Here is a 14,765-nt window from a genome sequence, read left to right as displayed (position 1 = left end):
GCGCCCCTTTATAGCCGCCGCGGCGGCGCGAGCGGGCCGCCGTGCCGCGGGGAGGAGGCGGCCAGGCCCGGCGGGGAGCGACCCCCGCCGCCCGACGCGCCGCCGCCGCCCGCTGCAGCGACCCCAGCGGGGGGGAGGACCGCTGCCCGCCCGGCCGGCCCGAGGCGAGGAGGGGCGGGGCCAGCCCGGGCGGAGGGGGCTCGCGGGGTGGGGGGGCCGCCATTTTGGGGTCGCCCGTCGGCGACCCTCAGCGGGGACATGGCGGCCCACGGCCCCTCAGGATTCCCCTGCCCGTCGCCCTGCCTCCTCACATGCCCCAGGACAAGCCTCTATTTCTTACCGAACCGCTCCTGGCGTCAGGAATCCCAAATCGCCCCCAGGGCAGTTCTGGCCCCTCGATGAATGTGCGCCAGGAGGGACTGGTGCCACCCAGCAAGCGGGAGCGCTTGCTCCTCGGCGCTCCTCAGCGAGACCTGCTTGTCCTCAGGCTGCCCAACAATATCCACCCCTCACCTCTCAGGGACGCCCACCTCCCCCAAGCCAGCAACCAACCCAATAAATAAGCACAACCGCTTCCTAATCCTTCAAATCTGTGTGGTTGCCATGCAAAATGGCGCCCGGGCGGCATTTGGAGCACCGCTGTGCAGTCTCACAGCTCAGTCCGTGTGCTGATTCCATGGCGGCTCGAGTGACGCCAAAGCCTCGTCCCTGCACGGGGATGGCGGGCCAGATTTAGGGCGAAATGATCCTCTGCGGGCAGCTGGCAGGGACACGCACCCACAGCAACACCCCCAGAAGGGTGTTTTTGGGGTCGTTTTCCATCCCATCCCCATCCTCTGCTTGCAGATGTCTCGTGGGGCAGCTCAGTCCCGCCACGAAACACGAGGGGCCTGGGGGAGCCTCCTGGAGAGAGCGGGGCCATGGGGCTGGGACCGGGGCAAGGAGCAGGACGAGTACAGAAATGCACCAGGAGAGCAAATAATTCCTCTGGGATAATTTTTCTTACTGCTCCAAGCTATGGTTTTGGAGGTGTCACTGGCAGTCGGATGAGGAGCGGCCGTAGCTGGAGCCGTTCCCACTGCCTCCTTCCCTTCAGAGCGTAATTTTTCCTCGTATAAGTGCGAGTTCCTGCGGCAGCCCCGGCGCTGCGCCAGCTCACATCACAGGCCACCCCGGAGCGGGATCAAGGGTCCTCGACATCTCCCCATGGAAGCGAGCTGTCAGTCCCTCTTCCCAGGGTGAGGGCTGAACAACTCTGAACGCAAAAGAAAGCTGCTGGAACAAGAGAGGGATTCACCCCCCCTCCACCATCCCACAGCTTCACACTCACGAGATTCAGCTCCGGGGAGACCCATAATTATCTATTTCCAGCATCTTCAGCAGAGCGTGAGGGCACAGTAGCATGGGATTCAGTGATTCATCAGTGACCTTCAGGCACCGTGGATGTCCTGTTAAGGGGCACTAAAATAGTCCACAGAGGCTGGTAGCTGGTCTGCTGTGACTTTTCAATTCTACATTACATTGCCTTTAATTTGCTTTAAAAGTGGGATACGATGTTATCATAAAAATGGGATATAGAATCATAGAATCGTTTAGGTTGGAAAAGCCCTTTAAGATCATCCAGTCCAACCATTAACCTACACTACCAAGTCCATCACTAAACCAATTAAGGGGAGAGTAGCAATTTCATGTTTCCTGGCTTGGTGGCTGGATTATTTATAATGAAAGTAGAAACTAGGAATCATTAAGATAGATATGATACCTATCCTAGATATGATACCTATCCCTTCATTACAGTGGAATAATTGAGAGTAGCAGAATAAAAGGTAACGATAGCAAAGTGAATTCTAATCTTTTGCAATATGTTCAGTCCAGGTTACTTTCTAATGACACAGATCATCCTCCCCCTGAGCTCATCATCCTCTTCCCAACAGCCAGCGGTGCTGGGAGGCAGCACCGGTACGCACTGGTGGGATCGTGCCTGGCGCCTGCTGCTGTTCCACGGCTCAGTCCTCCGCAGCCCGGCATCTCCTCAGCTGGGAAACCACGGGCTGAGACAAGTGTCTTGCTGCAGAAGGAGTTCAGAGCAGCTCCCACTCTGACAGCTAAAGTCAAAACACAGCAGAGCTCGAAGAACATGTTTCCACATAAAACGCCCTTTGGCTGCAAGCAGGCGCTGTGGCTACACTGAGAATGGCTTTTATTTGAAACATATTTATTGACATGTGCATCCCCTCCTAGGGGACAGCATGCAGACAGCTACAGTCCTGTGTCCTCCTCCATCCTTTTCACTCCTGACACGGACTGATGGGGTGGGGGTACCCTCGAGGGCCCAGAACTGACCCAGGGACCCCACTGCTCTTGGTACCCTCAACACACGAGTGCAGGTGCTCCTGGTGACCAGCAATACCAGAGACCATAGAATCATAGAACCATAGAATAGTTTGGGTTGGAAGGGCCCTTTAAAGGTCAGCTAGTCCAACCCCCTGGCAATAAGCAGGGACATCTTCGACTGGATCAGGTTGCTCAGAGCCCCATCCAACCTGACCTTGAATGTTTCCAGGGATGGGGCATCATAGAATCATAGCATCATAGAATTATTTAGGTTGGAAAAGACCTTTAAGATCATCCAGTCCAACCATTAACCTAATACTACCAAGTCTACCACTAAAGCAATTAAGGGGAGAGTAGTAATTTCATGTTTCCTGGCTTGGTGGCTGGATTATTTTTTAATGAAAGTAAAAACTAGGAATCATTAAGGTTGGAAAGGACCTCGAAGATCATCAGTCCAGCTGTCAACCCAACACCACCGTGCCCACTAAACCATGTCCCAAAATGCCACGTCTGCCCATTTTCTGAACACTTCCAGGGATGGTGACTCCACCACCTCTCTGTGCAGCCTGTTGCAATGCTTGACCACTCTTTCCGTGAAGAAATTTTTCCTAATACCCAATCTAAACCTCCCCTGACGCAGCTTGAGGCCATTTCCTCTCGTCCTATCACTTGTTACTTGAGAGAAGAGACCAACACCCACCTCACTACACCCTCCTTTCAGGTAGTTGTAGAGAGCGATAAGGTCTCCCCTCAGCCTCCTCTTCTCTAGGCTAAACGATCCCAGTTCCCTCAGCCGCTCCTCATAAGACTTGTGCTCCAGACCCTTCACCAGCTTCGTTGCCCTTCTCTGGACATCCTCCCAGTTCACCCTCTCAAGACCTTCAGCAGTGTCTGGAACAAAAGGTTACATCTTTTAATGTCTTCATCTCGCCAGTCCATCCCCGTCGACGAGGCTGTTGTGAGACCCACCACCTGGAGGCCTCCCAAGCCGCTCTGCTATCGTGTGTCCCAGCGGTACCTCAGTTTGCTGATGGTCATCATGAAAGATCACCCAGTTTTCAACACGGATGGCAAAGTTTTCAACCAAATGCTGACCCTGGTTTAGGATTTCTCCTCCTTAGCTTTGAGATTTTACCAGCAGAGGGCAGGCCGGGATTGCACTGCAAGAGGGAAAAAATGCAGAAGCGCAGGAGGGAAAGGATTTCACCCAGGGCAAGCAACAGCAGAACTGAGATAAGCAACATTTTTCATGCAGGGGAATTTGGGAGAGCAGGACTCGCTTGCTGCTAGAGCACCTGCTGCATAGCAAACCTCCCGCAGCCTGGAAGTGCCCTCGTCCCCTCCAAGTAGCAGGCGAAGGCTCATTCATCAGGACCTTGGTTCGTTCCAGCCTCGCTGCTGTCGGAGCTGGAGGGGTGTTGAACAGCACTGCGTGCCACCCAGCAACCCCAGCCGGACTGCGCTGAACGCAGCCCACGCGTTCCCATAGGCCTCTTCATTATGGGTTTTTTTGCCTGAAGAATGAATATGAAGAGAGTGCGCGGAGAGTTCGGGGATTTCCCCTACAGGGTAGATCAAAAGTTGCCAGGATGTGTCAGAGGAGACATTTAGGCTAAGGAAAACCCTGGGAAAAAAAATGAAGCTCTAGTCCTGGGCTACTGCGCTAATCACTGTGTTGCTGTGGGGAGAAAACCCCACGGGCCTGAACCGATGCCCTCCCACCCGCTCTGGCTCCCGTTTGATCAGCAGAGATCAGGAAGTGGGTTTTTTTTCCACTGTCTCTGTTTTGTTTTACCACTGTAGCCCGCGGGGCTGGTTTGTATGCCTGCCTCCCACTGAGGGTAATTTGGTTCCTCTCTCCAGCCGAGGCCACACCAGAGCACTGAGCTCCCACCGCCGCCTCCAGCCGGGTCGGGGCAGCCCAGGCACCGGCGGGACGACCCGTCATCAATAGCCCTATTATTGCTCTTGAAGTTTCTCTCCGCTTCCAGACGGATGCTGCGTTACTCCATCACAGCTGCAGTTGCTCCCTTCCAGCAATTCCCAACACAGCACTTAAGGCAGGGATTTATAGGCGGTTTTGAAAGGCATTTTGGAGAGAGAAGGAGTTATGGGAAAGGAAGTCAAATTCCCACCATTCCCCAGAAAATTCTCCCAGCATCTTTCACGAGAAGGATCATTTACTGGTCCTTTCCTCAGAACAGAGACAAGCCCTTAGCTGTGGCTCTTTGTTTAGTCCAAAGCGTTTCCCAACAGCAAGAAGCAGCAGGGGTTTTTCTGGTCCCGCTTGCAAAGGGTCAGGAGACTGAGGCAAAGCCTCGGCGCCTGGCTGCAAGGCTCTGCTGGACCCGATTTGTTCCCTGACATTTGTGTGGATGCTGGTAGCTAAATGAAATTATTTGTTCTCAGGCCACAGATTATTGCCAATCTCAGGGTAAGCGTTGCTGCCTATCTGGCAGATTTTGACTCGCGTAGTGGTTTGCAAACTAAGAAGTCATGGGACCAGAGTTACCAAGAGCAGCAGCTATAAAATGAGCAGCAGGGACATTACCTTACAAACTACATCTATCTTACCTTTTTTGAAGCTTTTGAGGAACAAAAGCTCACCTTCTGCAAAACTAGCAGTCATCCCAGCAGGCTGGATTAGCAGAATAGATTCACATCAACACTACATTTCACAGCCAGGACAGCGGTTTGAAAGACTTTATTTGACACCTTTGCTGGATGTCACAGCTCGTGAATCTAACAGCTCTGCACAGTGTAAAGTGAGGCCGGGCTACTTGCTGTGAGCTCTAGCGTGCCGACCAGCCGCAGGAACAACCGGGGTCCGCGAGGACCTCATCTGACTTTATTAAAAGGGAATATGTCGTTCCTGGCTGATTCTGGCACTTCAGGACAAGGGTGAGGAGAAGTAGCAGAGGCATTTCTGTGTGTTAAGTGCGATGACTTTCATCAAAACGACTGGGAGGGACTCACTTTCAAAACAATAGCAGATACATACATTGACATGCACATGGCAGATATAATCTGTAGGAACGCAAACACCAGCTCATCCACACAGTCTAACCGGCTGCGCATTTGACCTGAGGCATGGGGAGAGCCTCTCCCGTTCAAGAGAGATCTTCCTCTTTTTTACCTTTCTTTGCGCTGACCTTACCACACTTTTCTCTCTTTTCGTGTCACAGTGCTGCAGAGATGGGCGAGACTCCTCGGGGTGGGCATGCAACTGGGTCCAGGCTATTCTGCACGTGTATCCCAGCAAGTCAAGGCACAGATGCAGGGAGCGGGGGCTGTTCAGGCAGGGGGGAGCACTGGGAGACCCTGCCCTGGCCACCACGGGAATTAGGGACATGGCACAGGAGCAGGGTGGCTCAAGACCTTCAAGTTTCTGTTCCCTTCTGCCCAAAGAAGAGAGGAGGGGAGGACAGCTGGAGGAGCAGAGGCTTATCTGCTGCGTCAGTTATGTAGGGGCACGCAGGCCAAGGCAGGAAAAGCTCTTGGGAGTCAGGACAAGTGCAGACCCAGAGCTTGCCGAGGTCTGCGGTGAAACCTCAGTGGGTTTTCGTCCTGGCCCAGGGAGAGGGATGAGCAATGTGAGACCAAAACATGGTGCTGAAGACAGAGACATTGTGGGAGGAGAGGGTGAGGGATGCAGGGCTAAGAGAGAACGAGGGAGGCACTTCAAATGCAGGCTGGTCCGACCCATTCCCCCGCCTTTGCAGTCGCGGCTGTTCAGCAGGGGACAGAGGAGAGATGGCTCCAGAGGGGAGACCGGCAGAGGCAAAGGCCTTTTCTTCTCACTTTGGCCGTCAGAGCCTTCCCCTCCATGACAGACGTCCCTTTGAAATCCTCCCGTCTCGCCTCTTCACACCTCGGTGCGGAGCAAGGGCCACAGAAGCCTCCCTCCGCCCAGGCGGCCCGGCCGGCTGCTCCTGCACGGTTTGTGCAGGCACCCAGCACAGGCCCTGCAGACACGGCGGTATTTCAGCTCGGCTGTGGGAACGGGCTCTGTTAAGCTGTTGCCTCACTCCACCTTAAGGGCACATAAGTGGGAAAAGCTGGTAATGCAGCGAGGAAAGCATGGGGATTAGCAGGCAGCCAGTTCGGTAAGGGAGCTGGGGGGGCTCTAGCCTGCCTTGCCGGGTGCCAGCAGTGCTGGGGAGGGGGGTGAGCTGCGTCCATCCCACCACACCAAAATTAGGTGCTGCAGCTGGGGGACACATCGCAGGGAATCAGCATGAGCAAGTCTCTATCTGGCAGCTCCGAGTCCCCAAGGAAATAAGAGAGCGTTTCAAGGCTGGCTGTTTTCCAAAGGAGAGCAACGCTGGGCTCCGCGGAGGGGTTTGCTGGAGGAGGGACAGGGTTGGGATCTGCATGTGCCCCCTCCCTCGTAGCCGGAAGGCTCTGGAGTACAGCCGCGTGCAGACAAGTGCATCGAATTGGATGTGATTTACATTTGCAGGCATCGCGAGGGGGAGGATGTGTGATGGTGAGGCAAGGAAGGCAGTGCGAGGAGGGAGGGAAGAGTAAAGAGAATTTTCTTTATGGATCCTTGGCTTCTGCAAAGCAGGAAAGATGCCTTTTCAGCAGAGTTTGTTCTTAGGCCTGCGGGCAATGAGTGCTGAAGAATTCCTGTCTCCGGAGGGGAGGGGAGGGTCAGAAAGCCCCGATTTCAGTCGCCCAGGAGCGGCAGATCCTGGATGTCCCAAGCCTGATCCCGGGTCCCTGCGCAGCAGTGCCCAAGGCGGGAGGCACCGTGTAAGCTGGTGGAACAGGGATGCCAGCGGAGGCTGGCGAGAAGAGGAACGTCGCGATTTGGCTGCTCTTGGACGACCCCTCTCTCAACACGCCCGCTGGCGATGGCATCCTGGGCACGGCTGCTACGGCTGCAGACGAGCCCGTGCCTCGGGCCCTCCGGCTGGAAGAGGCCATCCTGCTGGCCAGGAAGCTTCGGCGGGATGGCAGCATGTCGCTGGGGACACGGCGAAGCGGGGCTGGCCTCACAGCGGGGCTTGGATAAGCCAGGGAAGATGCAGTCAAAACAACCGGAGCGGGAGCAGCCTCCCTCCTGGGGATTTGCACGGGGCCAGCAGCGCTGTGGAGGAAGGACCACGGCCACGTCTGGATGGGCAGGAGGGAAGTGGCCACAGGCAAAGGCTCCATTTCTGCCACGTAATTATTCAGGTGGGAGAGGAGTCGCAGGCGGATGGGGTCGGCGGCATTTTGGCCCTCGAGGATGCCCAGGTACCTGACAACTTCAGTGAGACATTCGCGGAAACCAATACTCCTGTAATCGACGGCCAGAGCTCGAGCATCTAAGAAGCCTGTAGGGAGAGGACATGGGTGACAGTAAGTCCATGCAGAGCTCAGGAATGTGCTTTGATTTCACTACCCTCTCTAATGCACTGTGTATTTCACTTGAGGCACTTTGCTGCCGTGTGATATTACTGAAGCCGATAGCCAAGTGGGTGTCCAAAAGGACTGGACGTTTGCATGCATGAGAATAGCATCTGCAGTTATCTCATCGGGATAAAACTGCCAGGGTCATGAAGCCTCTTATTCCAACATGTGAGATGACTAAGAGGTTTCATTAACTGTGCTTGGGAAGGAAGAAATCTTCCCTATTGGACTCTATCAGTTATCGCTGCTGGAGACATGACCGTGGGCTAGATGGGCACTGGGTCCCTCTTTGCAAATGGACCATCCCTGGTCTTGCAGAACAGGGGGACACTGTGTCTCCTTGATACACAGCTTAGCACCATTTTCCTCTGCCTGGGTCCCAATCTTTATACCTCATTTAAACAGATGTCTGGCTGAAGGACACAGGACAGTGGCAGAACCAAGAGCGCTGGGCCAGGAACGCTCAAAGCCACAAAAATCAACAAGATAAAATGCAACCAACGGCTGATTTGTAGGCTGCTTCTCCCTACTTGCAGCTTCATGAGACGATAAGCAATAAAGCAGAGAATGTCACAGCACAGCGAAGCGCTGGACCACTTTGCTTGACAGGGTCTCTCGTGACAATACAGCCCTTTGTTGCAGTGCAGTCAAACTGAATATCTAAACAAATGTTCCAGACCAAGTTACAGCTCTGAACCAAAGCCTGGATGCCAGCAATGTCCCCAGCAAGCCAAAAATGGGTGGTAAGCAAGCCAGAGGCTTCTTTACTGGAGCTGTGATCTCCATCCTGTTAACTGGAACAGGACAGAGGGTCTGTACTGAGGTCTCGGTACAAATAAGACCTTTGTTGAATGTTGCACAGGGCTCCCTCTCTCTTCTTATAACAACCAAGAAGCAAACAAAAAAAAAAAAAAAAAAAAAAGAACAGAAGGGAAAAAAAGCCTTGTTTATTTGCAGAGTCCCCATGCAGAATTCAGCCTCTGCAGGAAATGTACCCCAGGGAGGAGGTAAAGAGTTTAATATCGTTTTTCTGGAAGCAGGCTCCATTTCTGAGCAGGACTAAGCGTGTCTCTGGCCAGGCAGCTTTTAGTGGGGTGTGTGACAACAGCAGTGGTGCTGTCCCTGTGGGTCTTTGGGACTTGCTATCCCACACTCGCCAGTCTTCCAAATGTATGCATGGGATGCTGACCCATATGTTAGAAAACAACAGGGCAGGAAACGTCCATCTGCCCTCCCTCGAAAAATATTTCCCTTGGGAAGCAGGCAGGGCAGCATTCGTTTTGGTGCTCGCTGGTGTCAGCAAGGCACACCAGCACCAAGATATTGCTTGCTGCTGAGGCCGATGAGGAATTTTCCTTCCAGGTTTTCACCTTCACCTCACCCGTACGCTTATAAGAGCAGTTCTTACCTGTTCCTCCAGTGGCGTGAAGCATTTTTAAGTGATCTACTGTCATTTGTAGAATTTCTGCCTTCTCCAGCTTGGAAGACCCCTGTGTGTTGGGAGCAGGGAAAAAAGAGCAATTCATCATTTTATGGTCTAGGGTTTTGTGCCTCTCAGGAGCTGGGTTTTTCCCAGTTACCTCCTCCCCAAAACCTTCCTGAAGCCCAGGAGTGCTCAAATTGGAGCAGGGCATTCATCCAGGGCATTGGCTCTGGTTTTTACATCAAGTGAGTAGAAAATGGAGCTCCTTCCCCCAAGATCCCCTGATGCAAATTGAAAATCCCCATTTCTGTGCATCTTCATATCTGCAAAACACTTTCTGGATTGAATATATCCTCCCCGGGGCTCCTGAATATTTGTTAATATTGTTTTACCACCCAGTTTCACCACCTACTTACTCCCTGAAGTGATGATGATAAGAAATAGCATTGCTCCAGCCTTTCTCATTCTGAGGGCTCTACCCTTACACTGCTGAATCGCAGCCCGCACGGGAGGACGGGTGGAACTCACGGACACACACACCTGCTTCTCGAAGGCGGTGGGCACCAGGCGCCGCAGTTCGGAGAGGCTGCTGTTGATACGGTCACGGCGCCGCTTCTCAATGATCTGCGGGAGGTTTCCAAGTGGAGAGAAGAAACCATGGTCATTTACGGCCACAGCTCATGGGTCTAAAGCCCTCATTAACAGCTATGGCAGGTTGAGAGAGGCGCTTTGAACAGGGCCATATAAGTAAGTGGTTTGGGTGCAAAAGCTGAGCAAAGAAACATTAGCTAGCGGGTGTGATAACCCCAAGTGAAATTGCTCTCCTCCACCCCTATCCCCACCCCTTTCTGCCAGATTTGAGGCCAAACCTTTGCAAAAAAAATCTCCAATTGGTTGTGGAGAGAGTTCTGCAGGAGATGGAAGCAGGGAAGGGTGTGAAGTCAATTTTGCACTGTGTCCCCATAGTAAGGACGTGCCAACAGCACCCCACCGCACGCAGGGGATGTCACGGGGAGCCCTGTCACACAGCCTGACCCCCCGGGAGACACGGCACAACCACCCTGGCCAACGCAAATGAGACTCACCCCTCTCCGCTTCTTCCTGGCTTGTATCTGAGATGTCGTAGTGGGAGACACGGACCTGGAAACATGGCTGGAAAGGAAGAAGAGGGAATCATTTCTTGCACTAGCTGGAGAGAAACCTCTGTTGCACATATGCTTTACACACGTTTGCCATCTGCAGCTCCCCCCCCAAATAATGTCTTCTGTGGTTCTCATCTCATTTTTACCCACAACACAGAGCGCAGGAATTGGGGATGGGGAGCCAAGCAGAGACTTGAATCCCACCCTCTCCCCTCCGAGAGTCTCCCACCAGCCCGGGACAGATTTCTGCAGCAAACTGCCCATCCGCTACCAGGCACACATCTCCTTCAATCTCAGCCCATGCTGGCATCTCTACGGGGCTGGAAAAGCAGCGATCCGAGCTGCGGAGTCGTGGCCTTTTTTTTTTCCTCCATGTGCAAACCTCCCGGCTCTCATGTCTGAGCCTGCCCTGTCTGCAGGGCTTTGCATCTCGGAGCTGCGATAGCGTGAGCATGTATCTGAGCTCCCACCCAGGGCGGCAGCAAAGGGTGAGCTTCCTCAGGGTGAGGCTAACGGCAGCGTTGATGTGGTTTCCGAGGGCTTCCTGGAGAGTCGCTTCACAAACCACAATTTTTGGGGTGGGCTGTGATAATCTGAATGCACGGACTCCCCTGAACCAGACAGAGAGGGGCCAGGACCCCGGCTGGAGGTGACGGAGCAGGGACCCTGCCTGCTGGCTGACAGCCCCGGGGACCAGCTCCGGCTCAAGGGACAAGGGACACGGCAGGGACAGGCTAAAGAGAAGGGCTCCACAAACCATCCAGTGCCTGGTGGGCACGGGTGAGGCTAAAGACACCAAAGGTCAGCACCAGACACGCACGGGGAGGCAAAGTTCAATCCTTAGGTCCCCACGGAGGTGAAGTCTCTGTAAGGATGGATAACCGGGCGTGGGAAACTCCTTGGAGCAAAAGCCCTCTGCTCGGGGAGGCCAGACGGGCCACCTTCCGCCTCCCCCAAGCGGAGTTTCTCCCTCTGGAAAGTGGGTCTGGCTCGGGGCTCTTTCTGAGCCTTACGAAACTCGGCGCAGGGATGTTAACACGCAGGCGAGACTGCAGTCTGCAACCCTGGCCAGCACAGCGCTCCAGAGGGACTCGGAGACCGCGCAAGACATACAAATCTGGAAAGGGGCATTTGGGTTCACCCCATCAAATCAAAATATTTTTCAGTTTGACGAAGCATTTTAATAGCAGCCTATTAAAGATGTTTCTGCAGAGACAGCGCTGTCTGCATAGCAAGCCAAAAACTAGACCAAACTCAGCCCATTAAAAATACGTTTTGTTAGGCCCAAGTGAGGTGCTTTCAGAAGTGGTTTTACACAATCAGATGAAATAACATGTTCTTCTACTGCCTGCTCCGCTCATCTCCATACAGGTACCCTATTTGAATGTCTGCTGGGTGGGCTTTCTCTGGGCATAGGTGCTGGCTGGCTTCGCAAGTACGAACACGCGTTGCAAATATACATAAAACGCACATACGGCGAGCACGCATGATGTGAAAACGGGCTCTGCACGGATGCTGGGGTGTTGTGAGTGCAGGGGGTAGGTACCGCATTCGCCCGGCAGCGCAGGAATGCGGAGTACACGCTCAAGGAGTCCGTATCCATGAATTTTGAAACTCTCTTTGCAGAGCTGTCCGAACGCGTTGCTCTTTGTGAGCTACGGTTCCAGATGTGGCTATAAAGACCTAGTTTGCTGCAAAATATATTTTTAAAATACGTTTGACAGATTTGAACCACATAAAAGATACCGTAACTATATTCTCTGCTGATTAAAATTTCTGCATTGCTCTTTGCTTGATTTTATAATTTACAGCGTAACTTTGGCCGTTTATTCAAAACAAAAAGCAAAAAAAAAAACCCCAAAAAAACCCCAAACCAAGCAGCATCTTGCACTTCTGCAGTGACCCCAGAGTCTAAACTTGCTACACTCACTGAACCAAGCCTCACACCCGGCGTGACTCATCCCCGCTCTGCGGGGGAACTGGTTTGCCCAAACCACACGACCGATGGGTAATGGGCTGGGAACCCCGGCCAGACAGCCCGACTGCCTCCCTCTGCCCTCATCGCTCCACCTCACTCCCCACCTGGAAGCGTTTCATTTTGCCCGATCTGCCAGCGTCCCAGGCAGGACCGCGTTACTCGGGGTGTAAACTCGTCAGGGCAGGAACAGCTCTTCTGGCCATGTGTTTGCGTGACACGAGCAACAACCCAAATGTATACAAATACCACCAGATTGCAGCGCTGCCTTGTTCTACGACTGGCTTGAGAGTAGCAGCACCAGAGAGAGAGATCAAACAATTCATCGTTATTCACTGAAATAAAATATTACGACAATCCCTCTATTTCATCCATCGGGGTATTATAGACTCAGTGTGCTGCACTGGTGTAAAGAGGTGGGATATATCTCACCTGCAGCAGGAAGGCAGGTTAAATATTGATGCATTTAGAAACTGCATAAGGGGTCAGTGAATTTGTGCAGGACATGTCGGACGCCCAACTCTGCCTGTGACCATATCGGCGAGAAGCAGGCTCATGAATTTAGTAGCATGAGAACCCGAGCTTGGCACTGGGCAGGGCGACTTCGCTCAGGAGACCAAGAGGCAAAAAGGAGTGAATTCAGCTGGGGCCTCGCTGGATGCGGAGGGAGGGGGACACTTGGCTACTGAAACAAGAGTTCAAAAGCAGCTGATTTTTGGACGAGAACAAGTAACAGAGCCCTTCCTTCATCCCCAGCGCTGTCTGCACACTCAGAGCCCGGGCATGCCCGCGAACGGCTGACACAGCATGGGAACCCGGGCTGCGAGCGGTGGCCGGGGATGCCCTTTGCCAGCAGAGCCGCAGCCCAGGGGAGCGCAGCAAAGCCTGAGGACATCGCCTGGGGAACTGTGCACAGGTCCTGTCCTTGCTCTTTCCTCATTATTTCACCAAGCAGCAAAGCCCCAGAGCCGAAACTGCAGCTCAGCAGCGATGGGATGGAGCCTGCGAAGTGCGATACCGAAAGTGCACGCTCGAAGCAGGGCACCCTTGGCCGGCCAGGCTGCGCGGGCTCCCTCTTTAATAAAGATCAAAGCCCCAGCTGGTGCATTACGAATGCATCAGCAGAGCCGAAGCGTTTCTCATGCAAAACCTCCTCGTTTCTTCCACATTCCCCAGCAGCCCTCGGATCGCTGGGACTGCAGTGGCACCCGGGCAGCTGATGGGTGCCTTTGCTCGGGGGGGGGGGTGGGGGGGGGTGCTGCCCCATCTCGGGGTGCAGGGACCTGCGAGCAAACCAGGCTCCCGCTAAGAAAGATCAGAGCTGCCCTTCTCCCCACCGGGCAGGAGAAAGCAATCGCGCCGGCTTTAACGAGGCATTTTCTTGAACGCAATCAGCGCCTAACGCAGCTTTAATCCTTGTATTAAGACTTGGGTTTCCTTGCTGGGTCAGCCCTCACGCCAGCATCAGCCCGCACGCTGCAGCGATCCCCCGCGCCCGTCCCTGCCCCAGGCAGGACCAGCCCGGCCCGAAGGGGTTACCCGAGGTGCCAGGCGACTCCCGGGGGGCCCGCGGCGGAGCCCGCTGCCCTCCGTGCCGCGTCCCGACCGGCGCCGACCCCCGCCAAGCTCCCGGGGAGCGGCTGCAAGCAAGCGCCGTGCCCGGTGCCGCGGACCCCGCTCCAGGACGCCGAGCTGCCCGGCAGCAGGGACTCCCCAAAACTCCGACTTCGTCCCTACATCGCCCTGGCCGCCGTGGGAACAGCCCCGTGTCCCCCCGGGGAGGGAGCTGCCGCCGGCAGCGCGTCCTCACCTGTACTCCTCCTCCCGGCCCACGTCGATGGTGCCGTCCGACTCCGTGTCGGACGAGCTCTCCTCGCACAGCCGCTTCATCCTCGCAGGCGGCACCGGGCGGCCCTGGGGCGCTGGGGGAGAAGGCGGTGGGCTCGGCTCGGCTGCCCCACGCGTGGCCCCCGGAGGCCAGCGCCGTCCTTCCCCCGCCGTCCTCGGGGAAGTGCCGGGTCCCTCCCCGGGCGGCGCGGAGGAGCTGGCCCCAGCGCCTGCCTGCCTCGCACGGCTCCTCCCCTGCCCGCACTTCTGCCTTTCACACCCCCGGCTTCTCCCTCGCTCCCCTCCCAGGACGTCCCCAGCCTCCCCGGGTAATGGGTTAATGAGACATCTCCCGCGAGTGACGGATTACGCGGCCGCGCCGGCGCTCCCAGGTTCCCAGCCACCCCCCCTCCGCCTCCTCCCGCTCGCTGGTCGAAATCCCAAGTCTTCCTGTAAAAGGAACAGTCTGTGTGAACCGGCTCATGTCCCCCCCCCCCCCCGCCTCCTCCTCCTCCTCCTGCCCACGGCCCCCCTCTCCCCACGGCCCCCCTTCCACCCGCTGCACATTGGCCTCAGCCCCAGTTTAAAGGGACCAGTGACCTCACTGGCAACAGAAAACCGTGGGAAAGAGATGGGACTGATAAAGCCTTGAGTTGTTTCAGGG

The 14,765-nt window shown here is 55.0% G+C and overlaps 1 protein-coding gene across 1 annotated transcript; it reads right to left on the bottom strand.

Moving 5' to 3' along the window:
• Positions 1-6,990: 6,990 nt before the first annotated feature.
• Positions 6,991-14,164, bottom strand: HEYL (hes related family bHLH transcription factor with YRPW motif like). The gene is made up of 5 exons (XM_075722076.1): positions 14,085-14,164; positions 10,243-10,309; positions 9,698-9,781; positions 9,143-9,224; positions 6,991-7,658 (listed from the first exon to the last, which is right to left on the bottom strand). The coding sequence occupies exons 1-5, from the start codon at positions 14,162-14,164 to the stop codon at positions 6,991-6,993; spliced, it is 981 nt and encodes a 326-aa protein (XP_075578191.1).
• Between the last annotated feature and the right edge of the window lie 601 nt (positions 14,165-14,765).

The sequence above is a fragment of the Pelecanus crispus genome, chromosome 16, assembly GCF_030463565.1.
Source record: "Pelecanus crispus isolate bPelCri1 chromosome 16, bPelCri1.pri, whole genome shotgun sequence".
NCBI lineage: Eukaryota > Metazoa > Chordata > Aves > Pelecaniformes > Pelecanidae > Pelecanus > Pelecanus crispus.
Note: the sequence above shows the minus strand (reverse complement) of the source record. Positions and strands in the feature narration are given on the sequence as shown.

Excerpts from the sequence above, each read along its gene's own strand:
- HEYL (XM_075722076.1), bottom strand. The coding sequence starts at position 14,164 with ATGAAGCGGCTGTGCGAGGAGAGCTCGTCCGACACGGAGTCGGACGGC. Across the intron at positions 10,310-14,084 it reads GGCCGGGAGGAGGAGTACAG|CCATGTTTCCAGGTCCGTGT; the intron begins GTGAGGACGCGC and ends CTTCCTTTCCAG. Across the intron at positions 9,782-10,242 it reads CCAGGAAGAAGCGGAGAGGG|ATCATTGAGAAGCGGCGCCG; the intron begins GTGAGTCTCATT and ends AACCTCCCGCAG.